This window comes from Anomaloglossus baeobatrachus, chromosome 12 (assembly GCF_048569485.1).
Source record: "Anomaloglossus baeobatrachus isolate aAnoBae1 chromosome 12, aAnoBae1.hap1, whole genome shotgun sequence".
Lineage (NCBI taxonomy): Eukaryota > Metazoa > Chordata > Amphibia > Anura > Aromobatidae > Anomaloglossus > Anomaloglossus baeobatrachus.
This window is the reverse complement of record NC_134364.1, coordinates 5,236,077-5,259,317: the sequence shown is the minus strand read 5'-3', so window position 1 is coordinate 5,259,317 and position 23,241 is coordinate 5,236,077. Positions and strand designations below refer to the sequence as shown.

Sequence of the window (23,241 nt, the reverse complement as noted above, 5' to 3'; positions counted from 1 at the left end):
TGTCTTTTCCTGCCTGTCTCTTTCCCTGTCTGCCTGCATTTCTCTCTTTTTCCCCGTCTGTCTCTATCAAGGTCTGTCTCTTTCCCCATCTATCTTTCTCTGTCTCCTCTTTCCCTCTCTGTCTCCTCTTTCCCTGTCTGTCTCCTCTTTCCCTGTCTGTCTCCTCTTTCCCTGTCTGTCTCCTCTTTCCCTGTCTGTCTCCTCTTTCCCTGTCTGTCTCCTCTTTCCCTGTCTGTCTCCTCTCTCCATCTCCCCACCGACATCATATTACCCCACACATAAGCTTCTTATACTAACAATGTCCTTTGTTCCTATAGCAACCAATCACAGCTGCTATTAACCCCTTCACGACCATGGACGGATATATCCGTCATGGAGCGTGCCCCGTTAAGCCCCGCCCCCTGCCGCGGGCAGGCGGCGGCGGTCGGCACACATGTCAGCTGTTTCAACAGCTGACATGTGTGCCTGCTTGTCGCGGGTGGAATCTCTTCCACCCGCAGCCATTAACCCCTTAAATCTCGCTGCCAAAGTCTGGCAGCAAGATCTATATGCGCGCGGCCATGTTCTTTACTTACCGCCGCCCCCCACCGGAAGTCACGTGCATGATCACGTGACTTTCGGTGGTTGCCATCGTAGCACAGGGTCATGTGATGACGCCTGCAGCTATGAAGTTTCACTTTCGTTTTCCCTCGGTCGCGAGCAGAGAGAAACAGAAAGTGACTGAATCTGCTGTCTACAGCTGTATAGCTGTGATCAGCAGATAGATAATAGCGATCGGATTGCTGATCGCTATAGCCCCCTAGGGGGACTAGTAAAATAAAAAAAAAAAGTTTTAAAAAATAAAAAAAACAAAACCTAAAAGTTCAAATCACCCCCCTCTAACCCCATTGAAAATTAAAGGGTTAAAAAAATAAATAAATATACACATATTTGGTATCGCCACGTTCAGAAATGCCCGATCTATCAAAATATAAAATCAATTAATCTGATTGGAATTTTTTTGCCACTACGCCGTTTACCAAACGCCAAAATTACGTTTTTTGGTCGCCGCAAGTTTTACGCAAAATGCAATAACAGGCGATCAAAACGTAGCATCTGCGCAAAAATGGTACCATTAGAAACGACAGCTCGAGACGCAAAAAATAAGCCGTCACTGAGCCATAGACCCCAAAAAATGAGAACACTACTTTCGGAAAATGGCGCAAAACGTGCGCCACTTTTTTATTGGACAAACTTGTGAATTTTTTTTAACCCCTTAGATACAAGTAAACCTATACATGTTTGGTGTCTACAAACTCGCACCGACCTGAGGCATCATACCCACACATCAGTTTTACCATATAATGAACACAGTGAATAAAATATCCCAAAAACTATTGTGCCATCACACTTTTTTTGCAGTTTTTCCACACTTGGAATTTTTTTGCTGTTTTGCATATGGTAAAACTTATGGTTTCATTTAAAAGTACAACTTGTCCCGCAAAAAACAAGGCCTCATATGGCAAGATTGACGGAAAAATAAAAAAGTTACGGCTCTCGGAAGAAGGGGAGCAAAAAACAAAAACGGAAAGTGCCCCGGGGCTGAAGGGGTTAAAACCAGTAGTTCCAGGCTCCATTTACTTTAATGGAGGCAGGTGTTTTGGATAGTAACTGTAAAGCTCGAGGTTACATGTTCCTGTCAAAACAGTCTATGACGTTCCCTGGGTCACATGAAGCATCTGTGCAAAATGTCGTGTTTTTAAATGCAGCGGTGCGGATTCCTTTAGCGGACATACACACATACATACAAATGCGCTCAGCTTTATATAATTGCCGTATTTTTCGCTTTCTAAGACGCACCGGATTATAAGACGCACACAATAAAAATGTGGTCCGGCTTATACGCCGGTGTTTTCTTACCGGAGGGGGGCAGCAGTGGTGGTGAAGCGGGTTCACAGGAGGCAGAGGTTGTGCTGGTGGCGGCAGGGTCCGTGGTGGCAGGCGGGGAAGGTCAGTAGTGGCGGCATCTGCGGGTGAGTGAGTGGTGCAGCAGGCCGGTGCGGTGAGTGTCCCAGTGTCCGCGGTCCCGGTTTAAATGATGGCGTCTGGAGCGGTGCATGCGCAGATGCCGGCGCTCTCATCCAAGGGCTCCATCTGCGCACGCGCCCGCTCCCGGCACCATCGTTTGAATCTGAGACCACGGACACACTGGGAAACCTGCTGCACACCCGCACAGAGAGGCAGCCGGCACCGACAGGCACTCGGCTGCCGCCCTCACGCAGGCACCTGGCTGCTGCCCGCACGCAGGCACATGCACCCGACTGCCGCCCGCACAGACACCTGACTGCTGCCTGCACAGTTCTGTCGCTTATCCATGTTATGTAAATAAAAGCTTATAACCTGACTTTAAATTCATCCATTGGTTTTATAAATTACTTTTTTGAAAGCTGAAACCCTCCCACATTTGGTTTAGGTTATGAAAATAAAGTTGCTGAAATATTGATCATTTAATGAACACAGAAAGGTCAGATTTTGGCAAGACAAAAGTTTTGTCGCCCACAGAAAGTAATGTGAAATTCAAACACATAATTACTAGTGATGAGCGAGTACTAAAAAGCTCGGGTGCTCGAGGCTCGGGCCGAGCATCCCAAGATACTCGTGTACTCGGCCCGAGCACCGAGCCCAATGTTATCCTATGGGGGACCCGAGTATTATTCTGAAATGACCACCGGCAGCATGTAGAAACCATAAAACTGTAAATTAAAAAAAAAAACGTGCGTGTGTGTGTAAGCGTGCATATATATATACACGCGGAGTGGAGTGCGGGAGGGGCCGTAGCCGAGCGGGGAAGTGTCGGGCTAAAGGCACGGTCATGCTGTGAGGGCCGGCCAATCACTGCAATTCCACAACAGGGCTGTGGCATTGCAGTGGTCTGCCAGCCAATCCCTGCATAAGGGCTGGCTCTAAAAAGAGCGCCAACATGAAGACCACGAGTACAGCACGAGTATTGTGAGATTACTCGGTCCCCGCCGAGTAGCCCGAGTACAGTGATACTCGTGCGAGTACCGAGTAGTGACAAGCATACTCGCTCATCACTAATAATTACCTTCTGATACAAAGATATGTGGCATAACATTGGTGAATGAAGTTGTGGTGCTATTAGAGCCATATGTAATATTTTGTGTGACTTCCAGGAGCTTGAAGGACTGCATCCATGCAGTTCAACAATGATTCATACAATTTACTGATGAAGTCATCAGGAATAGCAGAGAATGCAGTGTTACATGCCTCCCAGAGTTCATCTAGATTCTTTGGTTTTGTCTTCCAAGCTTCCTCTTTCATCCTACCCCAAACATGCTCAATGATGTCCATGTCTGGTGACGGGGCTGGCCGGTCCTTGAGCACCTTGATCTTCTTTGCCAGGAGGACCTTTGTTGTAGAGATGGATGTATGAGATGGAGACCATCCTGCTGTAGAATTTCACCCCTTTTATGATTGGGAATGTAAGAGGTAGCTAATACTTCTTGATATGTTAGGCTATTGATATTACCTTCCACCTTGCAAATGTTTTGCAGACCCCCATACTGAATGTAACCCCAGACCATGATCTTTCCACCACCAAACTTACCTGTTTTCTGGATCCATATGGGCTCCAGTAGGTCTCCTGCAGTATTTGCGGTGGCTGTGGTGTAATTCAAGTGAAGATTCATCTGAGAAATCTACCTTCTGACACTTTTAAAGCGTCCATCTGTTTAGCAGGCTGTGGGACTTGGCAAATGCCACATGGTTTTTTAATTGCCTTTTGTTTAGTGCTGGCTTCTGGGCACTGATTCGACCATGGAGGCCATTTCAAGACAGAATCCTACAAACTGTTCTAGGTGACACAGGGACTTGAGGTGACCAGGCCTGTGGGAGCTCTGCTGCAGTGGAAGAGGGGCTGGCTTTGGATTTTCTAACTAACAAATGTTCCTCCTGAGCAGTTGTCTTGCGGGGTCTGCCGGACCTGGGCTTGTCAAAAACATCTCTATTCTCTTCAAATCTTTTTTCAATTCTTTGTACTTGATGCGGAGACACATTAAAGATGCAGCCACCTCTGCAGTGGATCTGGTCTTCAGCCTCTTGATAATCAAGGCTTTGGTCGCAGGGTGGATATTTGGCATGTTGTCAGAGGTCAAGTTGCAGTTCAACTGAAGGTGTGGGGTGCTGGGTTTCTTCTTATGCACACCCACTAATTAACCGATCATTTAGTGAGCACAGGTGAGGATGTAAACTAGGATTGGGTGCATTATATGACAAGGTACACAAAACTTTTGTCTTAGGTCCCACTCACACTTGCGCTATTTTGACGTAAATGGAATCCGTCACTAATGTAGTACAGTTCATTTATTTACAGTGGAAGCGCGACATTGTGTGGACACAAGCGGATACTGCATGACACACACATGCGCCATAGTAACGCGCTTCCACTGTAAATAAATGAACTGTACTACATTACTGACGGATTCCGTTTGCGTCAAAATAGCGCAAGTGTGAAATTAGCCTTACCAAAATCTGACCTTTCTGTGTTCATTAAATTACCAATATTTCAGCTTTACAGCAACTTTATTTTCATAACCTAAACCAAATTTGGGAGGGTTTCAGCTTTCAAAAGAGTAATTTATAAAACCAATGGATGAATTTTAAAGTCAGGCTATAAACTTTTATTTATATAACGTGGATAAGCGACAGAACTTCTGTCAGGGACTGTATAATATAATGTGTGTGCGTCATCCAACCATCATGTATCCGGCTTATTATATATCAGTATTCCACGCAGTCAGTCATATAATGATGATCCGTAAGTGATGAGGAAGACGAGGACCGGACCAGGTAAAAGCGCAGGTCTGCACCTGTGACCCTCTGCTGCTGTCTCTCCACAGTGGCCAGTGACATCTCGCTCACCGGAGGGACAGTCGTTCAGAGGATTCGCCTGCCTGATGAGCTGGAGAACCCCGGCATGGCCAGCGGCATGCTGGAGGAGGACCTGATCCAGTACTACCAGTTTCTGGCTGAGAAAGGAGACGTCCAGGCCCAGGTAAGCTGCTAGTGAGTGACCTCCATATAGCTGGGTCTGTGGGTTCACACGAGCCGTGTGCAGAACCCGCCACACACGGAGAAGACCCAGTCCACTCCGCATCCATGGGTCACAGAACCCCCCACACACAAAGAAGACCCATACCGTGCTAACTGCAGCTGTGCAGTGCAGCACTGGGGGTAACACCTGATTTAGTGCGGTGACTCCTGACTGTGTCGGCTGCAGCTGTGGAGCGCAGCACTGGGGGTAACACCTGATTTAGTGCCGGCTGCAGCTGTGGAGCGCAGCACTGGGGATAACACCTGATTTAGTGCCGGCTGCAGCTGTGGAGCGCAGCACTGGGGGTAACACCTGATTTAGTGCCGGCTGCAGCTGTGGAGCGCAGCACTGGGGGTAACACCTGATTTAGTGCCGGCTGCAGCTGTGGAGCGCAGCACTGGGGATAACACCTGATTTAGTGCCGGCTGCAGCTGTGGAGCGCAGCACTGGGGGTAACACCTGATTTAGTGCCGGCTGCAGCTGTGGAGCGCAGCACTGGGGGTAACACTTGATTTAGTGCCGGCTGCAGCTGTGGAGCGCAGCACTGGGGGTAACACTTGATTTAATGCCGGCTGCAGCTGTGGAGCGCAGCACTGGGGGTAACACCTGATTTAGTGCGGTGCTCCAGGCTGTGACAGCTGCAGCTGTGGAGCGCAGCACTGGGAGTAACACCTTATTTAGTGCGGTGACTCCTGACTGTGTCGGCTGCAGCTGTGGAGCGCAGCACTGGGGGTAACACCTGATTTAGTGCCGGCTGCAGCTGTGGAGCGCAGCACTGGGGGTAACACCTGATTTAGTGCCGGCTGCAGCTGTGGAGCGCAGCACTGGGGGTAACACTTGATTTAGTGCCGGCTGCAGCTGTGGAGCGCAGCACTGGGGGTAACACTTGATTTAGTGCCGGCTGCAGCTGTGGAGCGCAGCACTGGGGGTAACACCTGATTTAGTGCGGTGCTCCAGGCTGTGACAGCTGCAGCTGTGGAGCGCAGCACTGGGGGTAACACCTGATTTAGTGCGGTGCTCCAGGCTGTGCCGGCTGCAGCTGTGGAGCGCAGCACTGGGGGTAACACCTTATTTAGTGCGGTGACTCCTGACTGTGCCGGCTGCAGCTGTGTCTAACCCCGGTCTTCTCTCTCCAGGTGGGACTTGGACAACTTCACCTGCATGGTGGACGAGGAGTGGAGCAAAACCATCAGGTGGGTCCGTGATGTCTGCCTCCAGGGGTCTGACTTTGTCCTCGCACCCCGTTGATGTAATCTGGGTCTGACCTTGTCCCCATTATAGGGGGTCAGTGCACACATGACTGAGCCCCCGGGACCACCCGCACTGATTTTCATTTCATTTTTTTAGAGAGCATTTGAATACTTCAACCAAGCGGCCAATGCTGGGAACTCACACGCCATGGCATTCCTGGGAAAGGTGAGGGTCCCCCCTGGTGCATGTGGTGGGGTTCATGGGGGTCCTCTGTCCAGGTGTATATAGCATATAACAAAAGTGAGTACACCCCAAAGCAAAAAATCGTCAAATTCTACCCAATTAGCCATGTTCCCTCCCCAGTGTCATGTGACTCATTAGTGTTACAAGGTCTCCGGTGTGAGTGAAGGAGCCGGTGTGTTACACTCGGTGTTATCCCTCACACTCTCTCATACTGGTCACTGGAAGCTCAGCATGGCTCCTCATGCTGAAGAATTCTCTGAATAGCTGAAAAAAAGAATAATTGCTCTACATAAAGATGTCTGATTCTATAAGAAGATTGTCACCATCCTGACCCTGAGCTGCAGCACAGCGGCCAAGACCATACAGCAGATAACCAGACAGGATCCACTCAGAACAGGCCTCGCCATGGCCGACCACAGAAGCGGAGTGCACGAGCTCAGCGTCATGTCCAGAGGTCGTCTGTTCAGAATAGACGTATGAGTGCGGCCAGCATAGCTGCAGAGGTTACAGGGGTGTGAGTCCGCCTGTCAGTGCTCTGACCATACACCGCACACTGCAGAATTTCAGGGGTTGGAATTCCACCTGTCGGTGCTCAGAGGGTACAGGTGTGGGGGTCCGCTTGTCAGTGTTCAGACCATACGCTGCGCACTGCAGCACATTGGTCTGCATGGCTGTCATCCCAGAAGGAAGCCTTTTTTAATGATAATGCACAAGAAAGCCGCAAACAGTTTGCTGAAGACGAGCAGACTAAAGACATGGATTACTGGAACCGTCCTGTGTCTGATGAGACCAAGATACACTTATTTGGGTCAGATGGTGTCAGCGTGTGCTGCGGCTCCAGGTGAAGAGGACAAAGACAACTGTGTCCTGCCTACAGTCAGGCATGGTGGGGGAGGGTCATGTTTGGGGCTGCATGAGTGATGCCAGCTGAGGGGGCTACAGGTCATTAAGGGGACCATGAAGCCCAGCCTGTCCTCTGACATACTGAAGCAGAGCAGAATCCCCCCTTCATATTCCAGCATAACGACCCCAAACACCTCCAAGACCCCCACTGCCGGCTACAGACACTGAGGGTGAAGGTTCTGGACCGGCCAAGCGTCTCCAGACCTAAACCCTGTGGAGCATCTGTGGGGTCTCCACATACAGAAGGTGGAGGAGCGCAAGGTCTGTAACATCCACCAGCTCCGGGTGTCGTCATGGAGGATGAAGAGGATCCAGCGGCTCCTGTGAAGATCTAGTGACCTCCACGCCCAAGAGAGGGAAGGCCATGCTGGGAAATAATGGTGACCACACAATATTCACATGTTCTCACTTAGGGGTGTACTCACTTTTGTTGCCGGCGGTTTAGACATTAATGGTTGTGCTGAGTTATTTACACTGTTCGACAAGCTGCGCACTGATACTGCACATTGTATACAAACTGCGCACTGACGCTGTAGATTGTATACAAGCTGCGCACTGACACTGCACCTTGTATACAAGCTGCGCACTGACACTGCACATTGTATACAAGCTGCGCACTGACACTGCATATTGTATCACAGGGTCAGATCTGCAGTGTTGTTCCATATTTACAGAAATGTGAGGGGTGTACTAACTTTTGCGGCATCCTGCATATACGGGCGTCCTGATATACTTAGTGTGGTGTACGCGGAGCCCCTGCCCTGGTGTATACAGGGTCTTATCATGTGCGTTGTCGCTTTCTCTTACAGATGTATTCGGAGGGCAGTGATACAGTGCGGCAGAGCAATGAGACCGCCCTGCAGTACTTCAAGAAAGCAGCGGACATGGTACGTGTGACTATAACCCCCTGCTATGGACGTCTGAGGTCTGTATGGTGGCGGTGTGAGGATGGATGTAACCTGCGGGCACTAGGTGGCGGTGTGAGGATGGATGTAACCTGTGGGCACTAGGTGGCGGTGTGAGGATGGATGTAACCTGTGGGCACTAGGTGGCGGTGTGAGGATGGATGTAACCTGTGGGCACTAGGTGGCGGTGTGAGGATGGATGTAATCTGTGGGCACTAGGTGGCGGTGTGAGGATGGATGTAACCTGTGGGCACTAGGTGGCGGTGTGAGGAAGGATCTAACATGTGGGCACTAGATGGCGGTGTGAGGATGGATCTAACCTGCGGGCACTAGGTGGCGGTGTGAGGATGGATGTAACCTGTGGGCACTAGGTGGCGGTGTGAGGATGGATGTAACCTGTGGGCACTAGGTGGCGGTGTGAGGATGGATGTAACCTGTGGGCACTAGGTGGCGGTGTGAGGAAGGATCTAACATGTGGGTACTAGATGGCGGTGTGAGGATGGATCTAACCTGCGGGCACTAGGTGGCGGTGTGAGGATGGATGTAACCTGTGGGCACTAGGTGGCGGTGTGAGGAAGGATCTAACATGTGGGCACTAGATGGCGGTGTGAGGATGGATCTAACCTGCGGGCACTAGGTGGCGGTGTGAGGATGGATGTAACCTGTGGGCACTAGGTGGCGGTGTGAGGATGGATGTAACCTGTGGGCACTAGGTGGCGGTGTGAGGAAGGATGTAACCTGCGGGCACTAGGTGGCGGTGTGAGGATGGATGTAACCTGCGGGCACTAGGTGGCGGTGTGAGGATGGATGTAACCTGCGGGCACTAGGTGGCGGTGTGAGGATGGATGTAACCTGTGGGCACTAGGTGGCGGTGTGAGGATGGATGTAACCTGCGGGCACTAGGTGGCGGTGTGAGGATGGATGTAACCTGCGGGCACTAGGTGGCGGTGTGAGGATGGATGTAACCTGCGGGCACTAGGTGGCGGTGTGAGGATGGATGTAACCTGCGGGCACTAGGTGGCGGTGTGAGGATGGATGTAACCTGCGGGCACTAGGTGGCGGTGTGAGGATGGATGTAACCTGCGGGCACTAGGTGGCGGTGTGAGGATGGATGTAACATGCGGGCACTAGGTGGCGGTGTGAGGATGGATGTAACCTGCGGGCACTAGGTGGCGGTGTGAGGATGGATGTAACCTGCGGGCACTAGTTGGCGGTGTGAGGATATTTTCCGCGATCTCACTCTTTTATTCTCCTCTTTCAGGGGAACCCTGTTGGACAGAGCGGTTTGGGGATGGCGTATCTGTACGGCCGGGGCGTTCCCGTGGTGAGTGGCCGCACATTGTGTGTGATGACCCGCGGCCGCGCTGATCTCTCACCTTCTCCCTTCTCTGCTCCTGTAGAATTACGATCTGGCGCTGAAGTATTTCCAGAAGGCGGCGGAGCAGGGCTGGGTGGACGGGCAGCTGCAGCTCGGCTCCATGTACTATAGTAAGCGGGGGAGGGGCGGGCGGTGGAGCAGGGCTGGGTGGACGGGCAGCTGCAGCTCGGCTCCATGTACTATAGTAAGCGGGGGAGGGGCGGGCGGTGGAGCAGGGCTGGGTGGACGGGCAGCTGCAGCTCGGCTCCATGTACTATAGTAAGTGCCGGAGGGGCGGGCGGCGGAGCAGGGCTGGGTGGACGGGCAGCTGCAGCTATGCTCCATGTACTATAGTAAGTGCCGGAGCGGCGGGGGAGGGGCAATTGGCCGACGGCTCTAATCCGCAATGACTGGACCGGCCTATGATGTCAGAGGCAGATGATAGGGGTGTCACACAGCCGGTGCCTGCCGTGTGCCGCTCCAGCTCCTCCACCCACTGCAGTCACCCCGAACCCAACGTGTGAGGTCCCCAAAAATATATAATGCAGCGATTAATGGTCAGATGGTGAAGAAGTGGAGAGGAGGAGAGCGGAAGCCGAATGTCACAGCATAACATATGGGTTGATGCCCAGTGATGGCCCAACATATGGGGGTGATGCCCAGTGATGGCCCAACATATGGGGGTGATGCCAGTTGGGGGCACAACATTTGGGGGTGATGCCAGTTGGGGGCACAACATTTGGGGGTGATGCCAGTTGGTGGCACAACATTTGGGGGTGATGCCAGTTGGTGGCACAACATTTGGGGGTGATGCCAGTTGGTGGCACTGTGAAGGTGGTCTGAGCTATAGCTTGTTTGTTTAAACGTAATAAGAATATCTGTGTATGTAAATAATCAAAATATAGATGTAGATGCATAATTATCTGTCTGTATAATTGCACAGACCTATAATATAATTCAAAGCTGTATAGCCATGAAGGGGTTACCAAGAATGAGTGAACAGATGTACAAACGATGGAAGTCTTTTAATGATGAGTAAAAGTCTTCTCAGTTGTGTTCACACAGAAAGAATGTACAAGGAACAAAGATGTGTTTTATAACATGCTGAGAGAAATTAAAGAGTGGAATACTCCTCACTCCCTGTTTAGCTTCAAAGCCGAAGTGGCATTTTGTATAATTTAAGTTTTTTTCAAAATACGCGCGTTCAGTTGATGACGCTGGCTGAAGGAGAGAACATGTCTGTGTGTTCATTGTCTGATACATTGATATATCGGCACTGATATACAGCTATAATGGCACCGGGCTCTGGATTCCCTGTATGAAGATACCATTAGCAGTCTTCACCCAAAATCTCTACCTTGACAGCACAACGTGTGGAGGTGGTGCCAGTTGGTGGCACAACGTGTGGCGGTGGTGCCAGTTGGTGGCACAACGTGTGGCGGTGGTGCCAGTTGGTGGCACAACGTGTGGCGGTGGTGCCAGTTGGTGGCACAACGTGTGGCGGTGGTGCCAGTTGGTGGCACAACGTGTGGGGGTGGTGCCAGTTGGTGGCACAACGTGTGGGGGTGGTGCCAGTTGGTGGCACAACGTGTGGGGGTGGTGCCAGTTGGTGGCACTGATGATTGATCCGCCCTCTTGACTTCTTACAGACGGTGTCGGAGTGAAGAGAGATTACAAGCAGGCGCTGAAGTATTTCAATCTGGCATCTCAAGGAGGACACATCTTGGCTTTCTACAACCTGGCTCAGATGCACGCCACCGGCACCGGAGTGCTGCGCTCCTGCCAGACCGCGGTGGAAGTAAGTGACCGCTGAATGCCACACACTGTGATACATGCCGGGAGCTCCCGGCGGGAACGTGCAGCAGAGATGATGTGAACACACCGCTCTCTTTTCCAGCTCTTTAAGAACGTGTGTGAACGTGGCCGATGGTCTGAGCGGCTGATGACGGCATATAATGGCTACAAGAGCGGGAACTCCAATGCTGCGGTGGTGCAGTACTTGTTACTGGCCGAGCAGGGATACGAGGTGGCACAAAGTAACGCAGCCTTCATCCTGGACCAAAGTGAGTGACTGGCCACGGGGTGGGCACTGAAAGGGTTAATCAGGAAGTGTTGTTCACCCAGCACGTTCATGGCATGTGATGCGGAATACCGCTTTATGAGGATGATGAGGGTGCAATAGTCTGCAATAGATGGAGCTGAAATGACGGAGGTGCCCTTTTTGGCCTGCCCCGCCCCCTGTATTTTGGCCATCGCTGGCACTCTGCACCCCTCTTGCCCCGTAGGCGTTTGTGCCATGAAGTCCTCTTGGCGTTGGTGACCCCGGAGGACCTTATTCTTTGTTTCTTCTGCTCTTATATTGTTATCCCTTCTCCTCCAGAAGAAGCCAACCTGTTTGGTGAGAACGAGACGTACCCGAGGGCGCTCCTGCACTGGAACCGGGCCGCTGCACAAGGTCGGTACTCCCACTATGTTTTCTGGAAATGCCAGACGACGGCCTCCACTACATTTTAGACTTTGACCACATGTGACTTCAAGCATAAAGAAGGCTCCCTGCAGCCTCGGCTACAGTGGGCTGATACCTGCGGACAGCAGCTGTACTCCCACATCAGCCGGGTTCTCATAGATTATCTGTGTATGGGACTTTCCCTCCAGGAATCAAAGTTGTTCTGTAGGTTAATGATGGCGCTCTGCCGCTCTCTGTTGCGCTCTGCCGCTCTCTGTTGCGCTCTGCCGCTCTCTGTTGCGCTCTGCCGCTCTCTGTTGCGCTCTGCCGCTCTCTGTTGCGCTCTGCCGCTCTCTGTTGCGCTCTGCCGCTCTCTGCCGCACTGTGTCCTCTGCTAATTCCTCTGCCCTCTGTCTCCAGGTTACACTGTGGCTCGGCTGAAGCTCGGCGATTACCATTTCTACGGCTATGGAACCGACATAGATTACGAAACGGCTTTTATTCATTACCGCCTGGCGTCTGAGCAACAGCACAGCGCACAAGCCATGTTTAATCTGGGGTACATGCATGAGAAAGGCCTCGGCATCAAACAGGTGAGAGAAGGGGAGTTCTCCATAATCGGTACTGATACGAAATTATCTCCGGTATTATACTCCAGAGCTGCACTCACTATTCTGCTGGTGCAGTCACTGTGTACATACATTACTGATCCTGAGTTACCTCCTGTATTATCCTCCAGAGCTGTACTCACTATTCTGCTGCTGCAGTCACTGTGTACATACATTACATTACTGATCCTGAGTTACCTCCTGTATTATACTCCAGAGCTGCACTCTCTATTCTGGAGTATAATACAGGGGATAACTCTGGGTCAGTAATGTAATGTATGTACACAGTGACTACACCAGCAGAATAGTGAGTGCAGCTCTGGAGTATAATACAGGAGGTAACTCAGGATCAGTAATGTAATGTATGTACACAGTGACTACACCAGCAGAATAGTGAGTGCAGCTCTGGAGGATAATACAGGATACGTATGATGTGTATGGCGCAGGAGTTGCTTTCTTCATGTCTCTTCTCTTGCGCAGGACATCCACCTCGCTAAGCGTTTCTATGACATGGCGGCGGAGGCCAGTCCGGATGCTCAGGTCCCGGTCTTCCTGGCACTCTGTAAGCTCGGCTTGCTGTACTCGCTGCAGTACCTGCAGGAGCTGAATGTAAGTCTACAGCGAGGGATAATCTGCAGTGTGATTGTCTGTAGAGATGGAGCTGAGGGTCTGCGACTCCCCCGTGTTCGCAGGCCCTCCCCACCCTGAACTTCCACTACTTTATGTGGGGTTTTTGATGGTTCAGATTTGTTAGCACAACTTATGTCCCCCCCCGCCCCTTATAATATAATATCCGCTGCCAGTGATCAGTTTCATCCCCTGCAGAATCCGATAGTATTCAGCATACCGCCTGTGTGCACTCTCTGTATACCGCCTGTGTGCACTCGCTGTATACCGCCTGTGTGCACTCGCTGTATACCGCCTGTGTGCACTCGCTGTATACCGCCTGTGTGCACTCGCTGTATACCGCCTGTGTGCACTCGCTGTGTACCGCCTGTGTGCACTCTCTGTGTACCGCCTGTGTGCACTCTCTGTATACCGCCTGTGTGCACTCTCTGTATACCGCCTGTGTGCACTCTCTGTATACCGCCTGTGTGCACTCTCTGTATACCGCCCCGCAGCAGGGGCACGAGCAGAGATAGTATTCAGCATACCGCCTGTGTGCACTCGCTGTATACCGCCCCGCACCTGATCTGCTGGCACGTTTGTATCTCAGAGATGTCGGTCTATGTCCCCTCCAGCGCTCTGGCATGTCTGTATATGTCGGCCCATCACCCCGGGGTCTATGTCCCCTCCAGCGCTCTGGCATGTCTGTATATGTCGGCCCATCACCCCGGGGTCTATGTCCCCTCCAGCGCTCTGGCATGTCTGTATATGTCGGCCCATCACCCCGGGGTCTATGTCCCCTCCAGCGCTCTGGCATGTCTGCCCATCACCCCGGGGTCTATGTCCCCTCCAGCGCTCTGGCATGTCGGCCCATCACCCGGGGGTCTATGTCCCCTCCAGCGCTCTGGCATGTCGGCCCATCACCCGGGGGTCTATGTCCCCTCCAGCGCTCTGGCATGTCGGCCCATCACCCGGGGGTCTATGTCCCCTCCAGCGCTCTGGCATGTCGGCCCATCACCCCGGGGTCTATGTCCCCTCCAGCGCTCTGGCATGTCGGCCCATCACCCGGGGGTCTATGTCCCCTCCAGCGCTCTGGCATGTCGGCCCATCACCCCGGGGTCTATGTCCCCTCCAGCGCTCTGGCATGTCGGCCCATCACCCGGGGGTCTATGTCCCCTCCAGCGCTCTGGCATGTCGGCCCATCACCCCGGGGTCTATGTCCCCTCCAGCGCTCTGGCATGTCGGCCCATCACCCGGGGGTCTATGTCCCCTCCTGCGCTCTGGCATGTCGGCCCATCACCCGGGGGTCTATGTCCCCTCCAGCGCTCTGGCATGTCGGCCCATCACCCCGGGGTCTATGTCCCCTCCAGCGCTCTGGCATGTCGGCCCATCACCCCGGGGTCTATGTCCCCTCCAGCGCTCTGGCATGTCGGCCTATCACCCCGGGGTCTATGTCCCCTCCAGCGCTCTGGCATGTCTGTGTGTCGGCCCATCACCCCAGGGTCTATGTCCCCTCCAGCGCTCTGGCATGTCGGCCCATCACCCGGGGGTCTATGTCCCCTCCAGCGCTCTGGCATGTCGGCCCATCACCCGGGGGTCTATGTCCCCTCCAGCGCTCTGGCATGTCGGCCCATCACCCCGGGGTCTATGTCCCCTCCGGCGCTGCGTCCCACGGCTTCTCATCTGCTGATTGTTCTGTCCCCGATCAGGTGAAGGAGATGATGGCGCAGGTGGATATGGATCAGCTGCTGGGACCGGAGTGGGATCTCTACCTCATGACCATCATAGCGCTGCTGCTCGGGACGGTCATTGCTTATCGGCAAAGGCAACCACAGGTCATTCCGAGACCCCCGACACCAGCACCACGACCGGCGCCGCAGGACCCTCCTCAGCAAGAGCAGCCGCCACATGAAGCGCAGCAGCAGCCGCCACCTCAGTGACATCACCGCGTCCTGCGAAGAGACTGACACCAAGGCTTCCCGGAGCGCAGCTCTGCGGACCCCGGACGTGCAGCAACGGCGGCTCCGGGGGGCTCCAGGATTATTGTCGTTCTTCCCCGTATTCTTCGCTGTGTAAAATGTTTCACTCAGCGAATCGCAGAGAGGAATCCACTATTTATTACTGACGCCATGTGCGGGCGGGCGGACCACCGGACTGGGCTGGGAGAGTCTATTTTTATTACTGGTCCACAACCGGAGCTTTTATAAAGCCCCCCTAATATCTGCAGCTGGTGACCCACCGCTCCCCCAGCTAACCCGCTGACACCGCTGCTGGAGGGTCCGACATCATGAGGTCCAGCTCCACTCGCTGGCTGTATGTCTGACTATGGGTAGGGGCAGACCCCTCTGTGCGGCGGTCCCACCTATGCAACTGATCCCTCTGTACAGCAAACCCCTCTATACAGCTGACCCCTCTGTACGGCAGACCCCTCTATACAGCGGACTCCTCTGTGCAGCTGATCCCTCTGTGTGGCGGACCCATCTATACTCTGGACCCCTCTGTGTGGCGGTCCCCTCTGTGGCGCACCCATCTATATTTCGGACCCATCTATGCGGCGGACCCCTCTGTGTAGCTGATCCCTCTGTGCGGGGGACCCCTCTATACAGCGGACTCCTCTGTGTAGCTGATCCCTCTGTGCGGGGGACCCCTCTATACAGCGGACTCCTCTGTGTAGCAGACCCATCTATACTCTGGACCCCTCTGTGTCGCGGTCCCCTCTGCGGCGCACCCATCTATATTTTGGACCGCTCTGCGGCGGACCCCTCTGTGCAGTAGACCCATCTATACGGTGGACCCCTATATACTCCGGACCCCTCTGTGACGTTTGGTCCCATTGATCAGTTGCTATTTCTAAATGATTATTTTTCTAGACCTTGCACTAAGGGTTAAATTCGCCCCATCTTTCTCCTTTTTTATTTTTTTGGGTGCAGTAGAAGAAACCCCACACTGAACGTTTGCCTGAGTCTTGGAGCCGGGACCCCCGAGTGTTCCTGGCTCAGCGCTCCCATTCCTAACATTGCCCCTGTGCCAGGCATCACTACCTGAGTGTCACTGGGGTACGGCTGTGTCTGTACAGACTGCACATTGTCGTCACGTGGCCGGTCAGTGCTGTCGGCAGCAGTGCGAGGCTCTGGGGATGTCGGTCCGTCCTCTGCTGGATTTCCCACAGTCCTCCTCCTGTGTTGTGATGCATCAGTGACTTGTATATCCTCCACGTCCTCTGCCATGAGGAGCAGCGGAGGGTTCTGCCTCTCACATGAATTTATTCACCTCTGTCCAGTGGGACGTGCGGCACCGCCGCGGTGATCGGGGCTCGCGGTCTCATCCTTCACTTTGGCTTGTGAGTTTTATTTAAGTAATAAAATCAAAAAAGACTCCTGTTTTTGTGTTTTCCTGGATGTGGCCACGTCCGGCCGTTATCAGAGCCCGGACAAGGTTCAGGATGGGGCAAAGTCCATCTACAAGGTGCTGATAACAGAGAGTCATCCCGGGCAAAAGCCACATGACACCAAGAAGTTCCCTACACTACATGCATTGTACACCATGCCCGATCTCCCCGGGCCCTCTCTGTCAGACTGTCCTCCCGGACCCCCTCTGTCGGTCCGTCTGTCCTCCCGGACCCCCTCTGTCGGTCCGTCTGTCCTCCCGGACCCCCTCTGTCGGTCCGTCTGTCCTCCCGAGCCCCCTCTGTCGCTCCGTCTGTCCTCCCGGGCCCCCTCTGTCGCTCCGTCTGTCCTCCCGGGCCCCCTCTGTCGCTCCGTCTGTCCTCCCGGGCCCCCTCTGTCGCTCCGTCTGTCCTCCCAGGCCTCCTCTGTCAGACTGTCCTCCCGGGCCCCCTCTGTCGGTCCGTCTGTCCTCCCGGCCCCTCTCTGTCGGTCCGTCTGTCCTCCCGGGCCCCCTCTGTCGGTCCGTCTGTCCTCCCGGGCCCCCTCTGTCGGTCCGTCTGTCCTCCCGGGCCCCCTCTGTCGGTCCGTCTGTCCTCCCGGGCCCCCTCTGTCGGTCCGTCTGTCCTCCCGGGCCCCCTCTGTCGGTCCGTCTGTCCTCCCGGGCCCCCTCTGTCGGTCCGTCTGTCCTCCCGGGCCCCCTCTGTCGGTCCGTCTGTCCTCCCGGGCCCCCTCTGTCGGTCCGTCTGTCCTCCCGGGCCCCCTCTGTCGGTCCGTCTGTCCTCCCGGGCCCCCTCTGTCGGTCCGTCTGTCCTCCCGGGCCCCCTCTGTCGGTCCGTCTGTCCTCCCGGGCCCCCTCTGTCGGTCCGTCTGTCCTCCCGGGCCCCCTCTGTCGGTCCGTCTGTCCTCCCGGGCCCCCTCTGTCGGTCCGTCTGTCCTCCCGGGCCCCCTCTGTCGGTCCGTCTGTCCTCCCGGGCCCCCTCTGTCGGTCCGTCTGTCCTCCCGGGCCCCCTCTGTCGGTCCGTCTGTCCTCCCGGGCCCCCTCTGTCGGTCCGTCTGTCCTCCCGGGCCCCCTCTGTCGGTCCGTCTGTCCTCCCGGGCCCCCTCTGTCAGACTCTCCTCCCGGGCCCCCTCTGTCGCTCCGTCTTTCCTCCCGGGCCCCCTCTGTCGGTCCGTCTGTCCTCCCGGGCCCCCTCTGTCGGTCCGTCTGTCCTCCCGGGCCCCCTCTGTCGGTCCGTCTGTCCTCCCGGGCCCCATCTGTCGGTCCGTCTGTCCTCCCGGGCCCCCTCTGTCGGTCCGTCTGTCCTCCCGGGCCCCCTCTGTCGGTCCGTCTGTCCTCCCGGGACCCCTCTGTCGGTCCGTCTGTCCTCCCGGGACCCCTCTGTCGGTCCGTCTGTCCTCCCGGGCCCCCTCTGTCGGTCCGTCTGTCCTCCCGGGCCCCCTCTGTCGGTCCGTCTGTCCTCCCGGGCCCCCTCTGTCAGACTCTCCTCCCGGGCCCCCTCTGTCGCTCCATCTTTCCTCCCGGGCCCCCTCTGTCAGACTGTCCTCCCGGGCCCCCTCTGTCGCTCCGTCTTTCCTCCCGGGCCCCCTCTGTCGGTCCGTCTGTCCTCCCGGGCCCCCTCTGTCGCTCCGTCTGTCCTCCCGGGCCCCCTCTGTCGCTCCGTCTGTCCTCCCGGGCCCCCCCTGTCAGACTGTCCTCCCGGGCCCCCTCTGTCGCTCCGTCTGTCCTCCCGGGCCTCCTCTGTCGCTCCGTCTGTCCTCCCGGGCCCCCTCTGTCAGACTGTCCTCCCGGGCCCCCTCTGTCAGACTGTCCTCCCGGGCCCCCTCTGTCAGACTGTCCTCCCGGGCCCCCTCTGTCAGACTGTCCTCCCGGGCCCCCTCTGTCAGACTGTCCTCCCGGGCCCCCTCTGTCGCTCCGTCTGTCCTCCCGGGCCCCCTCTGTCGCTCCGTCTGTCCTCCCGGGCCCCCTCTGTCGCTCCGTCTGTCCTCCCGGGCCCCCTCTGTCGCTCCGTCTGTCCTCCCGGGCCCCCTCTGTCGCTCCGTCTGTCCTCCCGGGCCCCCTCTGTCGCTCCGTCCTCCCGGGCCCCCTCTGTCAGACTGTCCTCCCGGGCCCCCTCTGTCGCTCCGTCTTTCCTCCCGGGCCCCCTCTGTCGCTCCGTCTGTCCTCCCGGGCCCCCTCTGTCGCTCCGTCTGTCCTCCCGGGCCCCCTCTGTCAGACTGTCCTCCCGGGCCCCCTCTGTCGCTCCGTCTGTCCTCCCGGGCCTCCTCTGTCTGTCAGACTGTCCTCCCGGGCCCCCTCTGTCAGACTGTCCTCCCGGGCCCCCTCTGTCAGACTGTCCTCCCGGGCCCCCTCTGTCAGACTGTCCTCCCGGGCCCCCTCTGTCAGACTGTCCTCCCGGGCCCCCTCTGTCAGACTGTCCTCCCGGGCCCCCTCTGTCAGACTGTCCTCCCGGGCCCCCTCTGTCAGACTGTCCTCCCGGGCCCCCTCTGTCGGTCCGTCTGTCCTCCCGAGCCCCCTCTGTCGCTCCGTCTGTCCTCCCGGGCCCCCTCTGTCGCTCCGTCTGTCCTCCCGGGCCCCCTCTGTCGCTCCGTCTGTCCTCCCAGGCCTCCTCTGTCAGACTGTCCTCCCGGGCCCCTCTCTGTCGGTCCGTCTGTCCTCCCGGCCCCTCTCTGTCGGTCCGTCTGTCCTCCCGGGCCCCCTCTGTCGGTCCGTCTGTCCTCCCGGGCCCCCTCTGTCGGTCCGTCTGTCCTCCCGGGCCCCCTCTGTCGGTCCGTCTGTCCTCCCGGGCCCCCTCTGTCGGTCCGTCTGTCCTCCCGGGCCCCCTCTGTCGGTCCGTCTGTCCTCCCGGGCCCCCTCTGTCGGTCCGTCTGTCCTCCCGGGCCCCCTCTGTCGGTCCGTCTGTCCTCCCGGGCCCCCTCTGTCGGTCCGTCTGTCCTCCCGGGCCCCCTCTGTCGGTCCGTCTGTCCTCCCGGGCCCCCTCTGTCGGTCCGTCTGTCCTCCCGGGCCCCCTCTGTCGGTCCGTCTGTCCTCCCGGGCCCCCTCTGTCGGTCCGTCTGTCCTCCCGGGCCCCCTCTGTCGGTCCGTCTGTCCTCCCGGGCCCCCTCTGTCGGTCCGTCTGTCCTCCCGGGCCCCCTCTGTCGGTCCGTCTGTCCTCCCGGGCCCCCTCTGTCGGTCCGTCTGTCCTCCCGGGCCCCCTCTGTCGGTCCGTCTGTCCTCCCGGGCCCCCTCTGTCGGTCCGTCTGTCCTCCCGGGCCCCCTCTGTCGGTCCGTCTGTCCTCCCGGGCCCCCTCTGTCAGACTCTCCTCCCGGGCCCCCTCTGTCGCTCCGTCTTTCCTCCCGGGCCCCCTCTGTCGGTCCGTCTGTCCTCCCGGGCCCCCTCTGTCGGTCCGTCTGTCCTCCCGGGCCCCCTCTGTCGGTCCGTCTGTCCTCCCGGGCCCCCTCTGTCGGTCCGTCTGTCCTCCCGGGCCCCCTCTGTCGGTCCGTCTGTCCTCCCGGGCCCCCTCTGTCGGTCCGTCTGTCCTCCCGGGCCCCCTCTGTCGGTCCGTCTGTCCTCCCGGGACCCCTCTGTCGGTCCGTCTGTCCTCCCGGGCCCCCTCTGTCGGTCCGTCTGTCCTCCCGGGCCCCCTCTGTCGGTCCGTCTGTCCTCCCGGGCCCCCTCTGTCGGTCCGTCTGTCCTCCCGGGCCCCCTCTGTCAGACTCTCCTCCCGGGCCCCCTCTGTCGCTCCATCTTTCCTCCCGGGCCCCCTCTGTCAGACTGTCCTCCCGGGCCCCCTCTGTCGCTCCGTCTTTCCTCCCGGGCCCCCTCTGTCGCTCCGTCTGTCCTCCCGGGCCCCCTCTGTCGCTCCGTCTGTCCTCCCGGGCCCCCTCTGTCGCTCCGTCTGTCCTCCCGGGCCCCCTCTGTCGCTCCGTCTGTCCTCCCGGGCCCCCTCTGTCGCTCCGTCTGTCCTCCCGGGCCTCCTCTGTCGCTCCGTCTGTCCTCCCGGGCCCCCTCTGTCAGACTGTCCTCCCGGGCCCCCTCTGTCAGACTGTCCTCCCGGGCCCCCTCTGTCAGACTGTCCTCCCGGGCCCCCTCTGTCAGACTGTCCTCCCGGGCCCCCTCTGTCAGACTGTCCTCCCGGGCCCCCTCTGTCAGACTGTCCTCCCGGGCCCCCTCTGTCAGACTGTCCTCCCGGGCCCCCTCTGTCGCTCCGTCTGTCCTCCCGGGCCCCCTCTGTCGCTCCGTCTGTCCTCCCGGGCCCCCTCTGTCGCTCCGTCTGTCCTCCCGGGCCCCCTCTGTCGCTCCGTCTGTCCTCCCGGGCCCCCTCTGTCGCTCCGTCCTCCCGGGCCCCCTCTGTCAGACTGTCCTCCCGGGCCCCCTCTGTCGCTCCGTCTTTCCTCCCGGGCCCCCTCTGTCGCTCCGTCTTTCCTCCCGGGCCCCCTCTGTCGCTCCGTCTTTCCTCCCGGGCCCCCTCTGTCGGTCCGTCTGTCCTCCCGGGCCCCCTCTGTCGCTCCGTCTGTCCTCCCGGGCCCCCTCTGTCGCTCCGTCTGTCCTCCCGGGCCCCCTCTGTCAGACTGTCCTCCCGGGCCCCCTCTGTCGCTCCGTCTGTCCTCCCGGGCCTCCTCTGTCTGTCAGACTGTCCTCCCGGGCCCCCTCTGTCAGACTGTCCTCCCGGGCCCCCTCTGTCAGACTGTCCTCCCGGGCCCCCTCTGTCAGACTGTCCTCCCGGGCCCCCTCTGTCAGACTGTCCTCCCGGGCCCCCTCTGTCGCTCCGTCTTTCCTCCCGGGCCCCCTCTGTCGGTCCGTCTGTCCTCCCGGGCCCCCTCTGTCGTTCCGTCTGTCCTCCCGGGCCCCCTCTGTCGCTCCGTCTGTCCTCCCGGGCCCCCTCTGTCGCTCCGTCTGTCCTCCCAGGCCTCCTCTGTCAGACTGTCCTCCCGGGCCCCCTCTGTCAGACTGTCCTCCCGGGCCCCCTCTGTCAGACTGTCCTCCCGGGCCCCCTCTGTCGCTCCGTCTTTCCTCCCGGGCCCCCTCTGTCGGTCCGTCTGTCCTCCCGGGCCCCCTCTGTCGGTCCGTCTGTCCTCCCGGGCCCCCTCTGTCGCTCCGTCTGTCCTCCCGGGCCCCCTCTGTCGCTCCGTCTGTCCTCCCGGGCCCCCTCTGTCGTTCCGTCTGTCCTCCCGGGCCCCCTCTGTCGCTCCGTCTGTCCACCCGGGCCTCCTCTGTCAGACTGTCCTCCCGGGCCCCCTCTGTCGGTCCGTCTGTCCTCCCGGGCCCCCTCTGTCGGTCCGTCTTTCCTCCCGGGCCCTCTCTGTCGGTCCGTCTGTCCTCCCGGGCCCCCTCTGTCGCTCCGTCTGTCCTCCCGGGCCCCCTCTGTCAGACTGTCCTCCCGGGCCCCCTCTGTCGGTCCGTCTGTCCTCCCGGGCCCCCTCTGTCGGTCCGTCTGTCCTCCCGGGCCCCCTCTGTCGCTCCGTCTGTCCTCCCGGGCCTCCTCTGTCAGACTGTCCTCCCGGGCCCCCTCTGTCGGTCCGTCTGTCCTCCCGGGCCCCCTCTGTCGGTCCGTCTGTCCTCCCGGGCCCTCTCTGTCGGTCCGTCTGTCCTCCCGGGCCCCCTCTGTCGCTCCGTCTGTCCTCCCGGGCCCCCTCTGTCAGACTGTCCTCCCGGGCCCCCTCTGTCGGTCCGTCTTTCCTCCCGGGCCCCCTCTGTCGGTCCGTCTGTCCTCCCGGGCCCCCTCTGTCGGTCCGTCTGTCCTCCCGGGCCCCCTCTGTCGGTCCGTCTGTCCTCCGGGGCCCCCTCTGTCGGTCCGTCTGTCCTCCCGGGCCCCCTCTGTCGGTCCGTCTGTCCTCCCGGGCCCCCTCTGTCAGACTGTCCTCCCGGGCCCCCTCTGTCGCTCCGTCTTTTCTCCCGGGCCCCCTCTGTCGCTCCGTCTTTTTTCCCGGGCCCCCTCTGTCGCTCCTTCCTCCCTCCCGGGCCCCCTCTGTCGCTCGCTCCGTCCTCCCTCCCGGGCCCCCTCTGTCGCTCGCTCCGTCCTCCCTCCCGGGCCCCCTCTGTCGCTCCGTCCTCCCTCCCGGGCCCCTGTTTTAGGTGGCCGGGGCGGTGTGTGACTGCAGAGTGGAGCCCTGGCCGTGTGTATGGACGCTCCATGCCTCTGGGCGTGCGCGGCTGCCATTGCTTTGTGCTGTGCCCGTTCTGTGCGCGGCTGCCATTGCTTTGCGCTGTGCCCGTTCTGTGCGCTGTTCCCGTTCTGTGCGCGGCTGCCATTGCTTTGCGCTGTGCCCGTTCTGTGCGCTGTTCCCGTTCTGTGCGCGGCTGCCATTGCTTTGCGCTGTGCCCGTTCTGTGCGCTGTTCCCGTTCTGTGCGCGGCTGCCATTGCTTTGCGCTGTGCCCGTTCTGTGCGCTGTTCCCGTTCTGTGCGCTGCTGCCATTGCTTTGCGCTGTGCCCGTTCTGTAGGGTTTTGCTGATGCTGTGAGAAGTCGTTTCTCCTGATAACGGGGCAATCACTTCAGATTCTCTGCCAGGCGGAGAAGTACAAA

The 23,241-nt window shown here is 58.1% G+C and overlaps 1 protein-coding gene across 1 annotated transcript in view; it reads left to right on the top strand.

Moving 5' to 3' along the window:
* Nucleotides 1-16,726, top strand: part of SEL1L (SEL1L adaptor subunit of SYVN1 ubiquitin ligase) — a 37,984-nt gene extending 21,258 nt beyond the window's left edge. The window contains 12 exon segments of the mRNA XM_075330781.1: nucleotides 4,899-5,053; nucleotides 6,229-6,285; nucleotides 6,440-6,508; nucleotides 8,239-8,316; nucleotides 9,596-9,658; nucleotides 9,735-9,822; nucleotides 11,341-11,489; nucleotides 11,589-11,754; nucleotides 12,072-12,146; nucleotides 12,558-12,730; nucleotides 13,226-13,354; nucleotides 15,061-16,726. Of these exon segments, the coding sequence (XP_075186896.1) occupies nucleotides 4,899-5,053; nucleotides 6,229-6,285; nucleotides 6,440-6,508; nucleotides 8,239-8,316; nucleotides 9,596-9,658; nucleotides 9,735-9,822; nucleotides 11,341-11,489; nucleotides 11,589-11,754; nucleotides 12,072-12,146; nucleotides 12,558-12,730; nucleotides 13,226-13,354; nucleotides 15,061-15,291 (1,433 nt within the window). The 3' untranslated portion in view covers nucleotides 15,292-16,726.
* The last annotated feature ends 6,515 nt before the right edge of the window (nucleotides 16,727-23,241 follow it).